Source organism: Colobus angolensis, unplaced genomic scaffold (assembly GCF_000951035.1).
Source record: "Colobus angolensis palliatus isolate OR3802 unplaced genomic scaffold, Cang.pa_1.0 Scaffold166, whole genome shotgun sequence".
Taxonomy (NCBI): Eukaryota; Metazoa; Chordata; class Mammalia; order Primates; family Cercopithecidae; genus Colobus; species Colobus angolensis.
Window position 1 is genome coordinate 800,365 of NW_012114777.1, and position 9,506 is coordinate 809,870.

Sequence of the window (9,506 nt, forward strand, 5' to 3'; positions counted from 1 at the left end):
TTCAAATTTTAAGACAATTCCAATTGTCAAGCTCTATTACTAATAGTTCCTTGCTTTGTTTCAGATTATTCTGCAAGTAAATTTGCAGCCTTCGGCTTTGCTGAATCTCTCTTTTTTGATTTAACTATGGTAAAGAAAACTGAAGTTAAAACCACCATCGTGTGCCCACACTTCATCAACACTGGAATGTTTGAAGGCTGTACAAGCAAGTAAGTTAACTCTTGAAGTAATCTTTGCTCTTATAATAATCTTCCACTGTATGTCATCGTCTGATGATTTTGAAGTTTTGAAATATGGAGAGTAAAACAAAAGAAACAATGAGAATGACTAATTTAGTGAAAGAAAATTTCAATATGTATGATATTTATAAATTTATTCAATTTAAAGACAATAATATAGTTGTGAGGTTTATGATTTAGTGAAACTTTAAACCTAAAGTACTAATCAGTATATTAAAATGTAACAGAGAAATTAATACTGAGAACTTTGAAAATATTTAGCATTGTAGTATTGAGAAGACAATTTTTTCCTAAAGAGAATACAAAGGTATAAATAACCTCAGAAATATAATATTTTGTAAAATTGATTAATATATAGGGGGAAGTATTGCAGAGTGACATTTTGGTATGAAGGTTAAATTTATCTAGAACAGTTCAAACTAGGATGCAAATATAATATGAGAACTTTTACATAGGGAGCCAGTCAGTGAGTATATTGGAAAGTATAAACTGGATATGAGGACAAGCGTAGTTATTACAATAATTAAAAAAGAGACTGACACAATCCAAATGACATACATCAGCTGTATTTGTGGGACATGGAGACAGCCAACAGAAAGCCTGGCTTAGAGGCAATCAAACCATTTAGAGTCTAGTGAAGCTTTAAAATTAAATAGAAAGTTCCAAAACAAGTGGTCAAGAGTTAACAGAATGAATAGGGGAAAGCTCTCCCCAAAGAGACATCTATTAAGCTGGTCAACATTAGCAAAGACAATCATTCAAAATTTCTGGAGATTGGCCAGGCGCAGTGGTTCATGCCTGTAATCCCAGCACTTTGGGAGGCCAAGGTGGGCAGATAACCTGAGGTCAGGAGTTAGAGACCAGCCTAGCCAACATGGTGAAACCCTGTCTCTACTAAAAATACAAAAATTAGCCGGTGTGGGAGTGGCGCACGTCTGTAATCCCAGCTATTCAGGGGGCTGAGGCATGAGTATCGCTTTAATCCAGGAGGTGGAGGTTGCAGTGATCCAAGATCACACTACTGCACTCCAGCCTGAGTGACAGAGCAAGACTCTCAAGAAATAAATAAATAAATAAATAAAATCTCTGGAGATTGATCAAAGGGGATGCAAAAAATTGAGCATTTGTTGAATAAAATCTATGGAAATTCAGTAAGAACACTAAAAGACCACAGCTCTGGGGCTTGGGACAATCCCTCTTGCCTTTTGGGATAATGGTTTCAGCAGACTTGACAACTAAGTGACAGTTCTTTCACTCTTCCTGGGGCTGAAACTGCTATTCTGGGTGGTTTGACAGCCATTGGAACACTGGCAAATCCCATTTTTAACAGCTCCATGCAGGAGAAGGCCTATATTGTGTGAATAACCTCAGCCAGACAGTGCTTAATCATCTTATGAAGGGAAGATGCAGAAAGGGACTCTTGGTGAAGAAGGCAGTTCTTCTTCCCAGAACAGCTCCTTGTGACAGAACGGCTCCACTAAGCTCAGCAGTCAAGTAGCAAGTTCCATCTTCCCCAGATTCCTAAGGCAGGATACTTGTTTTAGGTAGATTTCCCAGGCAATGAGTATTAGCAGATCCCATTATCCCAGGCTCTAGGCTGTGGAAGATCCATACAGGGTAGTGGCAACAGCTGGTTGCCAGAATGGTTCCTGTCATCTCTACCTCCAACCCTTCATCCTGATTGATAAGGACAATTTGGGTAAAGTAGCCATGGAAGAGTAAGTTTTATATTACCCTATCTCCTGCTCCATAGCACAGAGTAACCAGGTGCCAGGTGAATATTAAGGCCCTCCTCAAAGACTGGTATCTGTCTGCTTCTGCCATAGGACCTGACTTCAATTGGGTAAGACCATGAGCCAGAATACAAAAAGAACAGGACAACCAGCTAGCAAATTGTGGAGGTTAAGAGGCGGGTGTGATAGTAGAAGCAGACCAGCCAAAGCTTGACTAAGAGACGAGCAAAAGAGGCAGTAAAAGATTGCCTGGCTAAAACCACAGTCATCTCTGACAATCAGGAAGATAGTGTGCATGCTCAAGATTGTATCCTCTGAGGAATGACACCAAAACTACACATTGACTGTAGAAGAGGGAGATAGACTTCACTGAACTAGTACAGCCAAGTCACTAAATAAATAAAAACAACCATAACAAAAAGCCCTATGGGAGAGTATTATCCAGAGTTCCCAAAATATATTATCTGTAATGTCTACTTTTTAACAAAAAATTATGAGCTATTCAAAGAAACAGGAAGGTATGACCAACATAGAAGCAAAAACATAGGTAACAGAAATTGCTTTTAAGGGAGCTCAGATGTTGGACTCAGGAAAGAAACTTTAGAAAGCTATTATACATACATTCAAAGATCTAAAAGAATCCTTGTTTGAAAAATGAAAAAAGGTATTATGACAATGTCTCATCAAATTTCAACAGATTGAAAGTATAAAGAAAAACAAATGTAAACTTAGAAATGAAAAAGATTATAATGACAATGTCTCAACAAATTTCAATAAATAGATAGTAAACAGAAAAAAACAAATGTAAATTTAGAAGCAGAAAAGAAAAATAACTGAAAAGATAGATTCACAAGAGCAGTTCAAGAGTAGATTTGAGTTGGCTGAAAAAAGAATGAGTAAACTTGAAGATATACATATACAGCTTATGTAATCAGAAGAAAAGAGAGAAAATAAAATGAAGAAAAAAATAGCTTCAGAGAAATCTGGGACACTGTTAAACAAATAAATACATATGTGAAGAGACTAACATTAAAAGAATATACAGAGATGCTGGGCGTGGTGGCTTACTCCTGTAATCCCAGCACTTTGGGAGGCTAAGGTTCACTTGAGCTCAGGGGTTTGAGACCAGCCTTGCAAATATGGTGAAATCCCATCTCTACTAAAAATACAAAAAAAAAAATTAGCTTGGCATGGTGGCATGCACCTGTAGTCCCAGCTACTTAGGAGGCTGAAGCAGGAGAATCACTTGAACCTGGGAGGTGGAGGTTGCAGTGAGCCAAGATCAGGCCACTACACTCCAGCCCGGGCAAGAGAGCAAGACTCTATCAAAGAAAAAAAAAGAATATACAGAGAAAGGAGCAGAAAAAATATTCAAAGAAGCAAGGGCTAAAAACTTCCTAAAGTTGATGAAAAACATTAATTTACATATTTAAGAAACTCAGTGAACTCCAAGTAGGGTAGACACAAAGGGTTCCACATCCAGACATATCATAGTCAAAATGTTAAAAGATGCAAGCAAACCTATATCTTGAAACTAGCAAAAGGAAAAAAAAAAAGTCTCATCATATACAAAGGAACCCAAACGTGATTAATGGCTGACACCTCAACAGAAATAATGAAAGCTAAGAGGCAGTGCGATAACATATTCGAAGTACTGGGGGGAAAATTATGCACCAAGAATCCTATATCCAGCAAAAGTATCTTTCAAAAATGAAAGCAAAAGGAAGGCAAACCGAAACAGAGAATGTATTGCTTGGCATACCACCTCACAAGAAATATTAATGGAAATTCTTCAGAATAAAAACAAGTGGCTCCTGAGACTAATCTGAATCCACATGAAATAAAGTGACAGTAAAGATGACAAAGTAGGTAATTTTTAAAAGACAGTTCAAATGCCTATTTCTTTTCCTTTCTTCTCTTCATTGATTATAAATACAATTGTATAAATAAAATGCACATAATAGTTTTATTTGGCCTACCACATATAGAAATGTAATTTTTTTACAATAACAGTACAAAGGACATGAGTGGGGACAAAATTATACTGTAGTACATAAATGACACCAGATGGTAACTCAAATCCACAGGAAGAGATGAAGAGAACCAGAAATAAGGGAGGTTGATATGACAAAATCCATAAATATATACTTGACTTGCTCTCCTTCATTCTCTCAGCTTCTTTAAAACATAAAACTTACAAAGTAATAACTACAATAATGTGTTTATAACACATATAGACATAATGTGTATAACAACAATAGCACAAAAGTGGGAGAGGCATTACAGCTATATAGGAGTAAAGTTCCTATATCTCACTGGAATTAAGAGAGTATAAATCTGAAATTGGTTCTGACAGGTAAAGATGCATATTATATGCCCCAGGAAAAAAAAACGTAATTTAAAAAATTATCAGCTAGGCACAATGGCTCATGCCTGCAATCCCAACACATTGGGAGACTGAGGCAAGTGGATTGCTTGAGCCCAGGAGTTGAGACCAGCCTGGGCAACATGGTAAGACTTTGTCTCTAATACATATTTATTAGGCGTGGTGCTGTATGCCTGTAGTCCCAGCTACTCAGGAGGCTGAAGTGAGAGAATGGCTTCAGCCCTGGAGGTCCAGGGTGCAATGAACAGTGATTGTGCCACTATACACCAGCCTGAGCAACAGAACGAAACTCCATCTCAGAAAAAAATTATTAAAGGATGCTCCTGTGATCAAAGGGCATAAAGAATTATAAACTAAGTGTGCTTAATAGACATCTATAGAATGCTCCACCAAACAACAGCAGAATGCACATTCATCTCAAGCACACATAGCACATTCTCTGGGATAGACTGTATGCTGAGCCATAAAACAACCATCAATAAATTTCAAAGGAATGAAATCATACAATGTATGTTCTCCAGACGAAATGAAATTAGAAATGAAAAACAGAAGAAAATTTGAGAAATTTACAAACACGTGGAAATGTGACATAGAACTTACATAATATGACTAAAGCAGTGCTTAGGGAAAATTTTATTTTAAAATATAAAACATCTTAAATAAACAAACTAATCTTCCACCTTAAGAAGCTATAAAAAAGAGCACACTAAATTCAAATCAAGCATAAGTAATAATTGTAGCAGAAATAAATGAAATAGAGAGTGGAAAACTAGAGAAAAATCAATGAAACCAACAACCTTAATGACCAACAAAATTAACAAAACTTTAGCTAGACTGACAAAGAAAGAAAAAAACAGAGAAGTCTCAAACTACTAAAATCAGGAATAAAAATGAGGACCTCACTACTGGTAACATTGCAGAAAGGAAAAGGACCATAAGGAAATACTACGAAAAATTATGTGCCAAGAAACTAGATAATGTAGATGAAATGGAATAATTTCTAGAGAGACACAAGCTAACAAAACTGACTCAAGAAGGAAAAAACATCTGAATAGACTTAAAGATATTAAATTAGTAATCTAAAAAAAATTCCCACAAGAAAAATCGCAGATCCAGAGCACTTCATGGGAAATTCTATAAAACTTTTTAAGAAAAATAGCTACCAATATTTCAAAAACCTCCAAAAAATACAAGAGGACTGACCACTTCCCAACTCATTCTATGAGGGCAGGATGACCTTGATACTAAAACTACACAGAGACATCACAAGAAAATAAAACCAAAGATCAATACCTGTTATGAACATAAACACAAAAATCCTCAATAAAATACCAGCAAATTGAATCCAGCAACCTATCACATTAATACATCATGATTAAATAGGATTTATCCTGGGAATGTAAGATTGGGTTAATATTTAAAGAGAATTTAATACAGTATATCATATCAGTAGAACAAAGAACAAAAGCTGCATGATCATGTCAAAACACACAGAAAAAAGCATTAGATAAAATCTAGCACGCTTTCAAGATAAAAACACTAAGAAAGTAGAAATAAAAGGGAACTTCCATGACTTGATAAGCGGCATCTACGAAAAAGCCACAGCTAACATCATGTTTAATGCTGAAAGATTGGATGCTTTCCCCCCAAGATCAAGAACAAGACAAGGCTACCCAAATTCACCACTCTGATTTAACTACTGTTCAGTAGAACATTTAGACAAAATATAAAATAAAAGATATTCGGATTGGAAAAAAGGAGCAAAACTATCTTTATTCTCAGATGACATGATCTTGTATATAGAAAATCCTGAAGAATACATATGCACACACACACACACACACACATAATTACATCTACAAAATGAATTCAGCAAAGGATCAATATTCAAAATCAATGCACTAAACTCATTTGTATTTCCATACATCTGAAATAAATAATCTAAAAATGAAATTAGTAAAACAAGTCAATTTAACAATAGCATCAAAAATAATAAAATATTTAGGAATAATTTAACGAAAAAAGCACAAAACTTATCCTATGAAAATTACAAAACATCTTCAACGGAGATTAAAGAAGACTTAAATAAAAATAAATCCCATGTTCACGGATTGGAAGACTTAATATTGTTAAAACACAATACTCCCCAAACTGATCTACAGATTGAATGCAATTCCTATCAAAATTCTAGCTGCCTTTCTTGCATGCATTGACAAGTGGATTCTAAAATTTACGTGGAAATGCGAGGTACTCAGAAAGCCAAAGCCATCTTAAAAAAGAATAAGAAAATTGGATGGAATCACACTTCCCTATTTCAAAACTTACTATAAAACTATACTAATCAAGACAGTGTCAAACTTTCTTAAGGATAGACATGTATAGATCAATAGAATAGAACAAAGAGTCCAGAAATAAGCTCTTACATTTTTGCTCAACTGCTTTTCAACAAGGGTGTCAAGACAATTCAGTGGAGAAATAATACTCTTTTTAACAAATAGTGCTGGGACAACTTGATAGCCATATGCAAAATAATGAAGTTGAACCTCAACCCCTACATCATATACAAAAATTAACTCAAAATAAATAAAAAAGCTAGGAGTAATAGATAAAATCATAAAACTCTTAAAGAAAAATGATGTAAATGCCCATGGCCTTGAATTAAGCAATGGTTTGTTAGCTATGACATCAAAATACAAGCAACAACAGAAGATAAATAAACTGGATTCATCAAAATTAAGTACTCTTATGCCTCAAAGGACATCGATAAAGTAAAAATACAACTCAAAGAATGAGAAAATATTTTTGCAAATTTTAGAGCTAATAGGGGACTTGTGTCCAGAATATATAAATAATTCTTAATGACTCAACAATTTTTAAAAGCCCAACTTTTAAGAATGGCAAAAGATCTGAACAGATATTTCTTCAAAAAAAGATGGCCAGGTGCAGTGGCTAATGCCTCTAATCCCACTTTGGGAAGCTTAGGTGGGTGGATCACCTGAGGTCAGGAGTTTGAGACTAGCCTGGCCAACATAGTGAAACCCCATTTGTACTAAAAATTAAAAATCAGCCAGGTGTGGTGGTGCATGCCTGTAATCCCAGCTACTCAGGAGGCTGGGGCATGAGAATCACTTGAACCTGGGAGGAGGAGGTTGCAATGAGCCGAGATTGTACCACTGCACTCCAGTCTGGGCTAGAGTGAGAATCCATTAAAAAAAAAAAAAAAAGATATAAGTGGTCGGTGGTCAATGTGTACATAAAATGATATTCACCATCATCAATCATCAGGGAAATGCAAATCAAAAGCACAATGAAAAAGTACTTCAAACACCCTAAGATGGCTAAACTCAAATAGACAGATAATAACAAGTGTTGATGAGAATGTGGAGAAACTGGAATCCTCATACATTGCTGATGGAATTATAAAATGGTCCAGCCACATTGGAAAACAGTTTGACAGTTCTTCAAAAAGGCAAACAATAAGTTACCATATTTGAACTCCTAGCCATATACCTAAGAGAAATGAAAATGAAATATTTTATACAAATGTTCATAGCAGCAACATCCAAATTGTGAAAACAACCCAAATGTTCATCAAGTGATGAATGAATGAATAAACAAAATGTGGTATATTGATACAACTAAATATTATTCAACCATAAAAAGCAATGAAATTTGATACATGCTACCACATAAATGTACCTTGATGACGTTATTTTAAGTAAAAGAAGCCAGACACAAAAAAACCACATACTGTATGATTCCATTTATATGAAATAGCCAGAATAGGCAAATCTACAAAGACAGAAAGTAGACTATTGATTGCCAGGGACTGAAGGAAAGGACAAGGAGAAAATGACTGCTAATGTGAACGAAGTTTTTTGGGGGAGTGATGAAAATATTCTAGAATTAGATAGTGATGAACAATTTTCTGAATATACTAAAAATCACTACATTTTATGCTTTAAGACAGTGAATTTTATGGTATAGGAATTATTTCTCAATAAAGCTGTTATTTAAAAACAATGAAAAACTTCACATTAACTTGGAAGGCACAATAAAAAAGACAGACAATAACAGTGTTGTGAGGATATGGACAAATTGGAACCCTTGCACATGGCTGGTGGTACTGTAAATTGGTGCAACTGTTTTGGAAAATACTTTGACAGTTCCTCAAAATGTTAAACATAGAATTAACACATGGCCTAGCAATTCCACTCCCAGGTATATGTCCAAGAGAAATGAAAACACATGTCCCCACAAAAAACTTGTACACAAATGTTTATGCAGCATTATTCATAACAGCTAAAAGGTAAAAACAATCTAAATATCCATCAACTGATGAATGGTTAACCAAAGTGTGTCATATTTGTGTGATAGAATATATGTGATGCAAGAATTCAACAAAAATTAACGAAAGCATTCTGTGAAAAGTGATTGATTATATGGAGTTTATAACAAAAAGTAATGTATATTTTATTAGTAGTAGTAAATCATGTCCTATACATGTTTTATATCAGCAGCATTGATAATAAACCTATGTATATACACATATGTAGTTATAGCTAATGTAAGTATACTCTACATGCATTTTTAAGCTATTTAGTTTGTTTCTAACATTATTATTAAAACAATATTAGTAAGAATTGTTAATATGTGACTAAGTCTTATTAAAAGCTAGAGTGTTAAGATCACAGAAAGATGACCAGCCAGGATAAGGGGGCATGGTAGCCAGAGAAGTCAGTGACGTTAAGTGATAACTTTTATAAAATTGTTGTCCTTAGATAAACAAACGTAAAAAAAGAAGTTTCCAGAAAAAGAAAGATTCACAATCCTAAAATGGTAGAGAATTAAACAATGATCTGTAGATTCTATTTTTAAATAAGCATTAGAGCCGTTTAGGCTATAGTTCTGGAAAACTTTTAGGAGAATAAAATATAAAGACTAACTGTCAACATTCAATTGTGGAAAATTGATCAGATTCCCAAAATCAGCTGAGATAAACAGAATTTTTGAGGGGAGTGTGGTTCAACTAATTAAGCAGAATAATTTAAAAGTATAAAATGTCAAAGTAATAACTTATGTGATATTTATTTACATTCTGATCCATTTCAACTATTGATTTTACAAACATCTATTTCTGCTTAATGT

General features: G+C 34.5%; 1 protein-coding gene across 1 annotated transcript in view; it reads left to right on the forward strand.

Annotated features, from left to right (window-relative positions):
* The window catches only part of LOC105508671 (short-chain dehydrogenase/reductase family 16C member 6), a 25,716-nt gene that overhangs the window by 13,096 nt on the left and 3,114 nt on the right, over positions 1-9,506 (forward strand). The window contains exon 4 of the mRNA XM_011937554.1: positions 65-209. Coding sequence (XP_011792944.1) covers positions 65-209 — 145 coding nt within the window. The remainder of the gene's footprint in view (positions 1-64; positions 210-9,506) is intronic.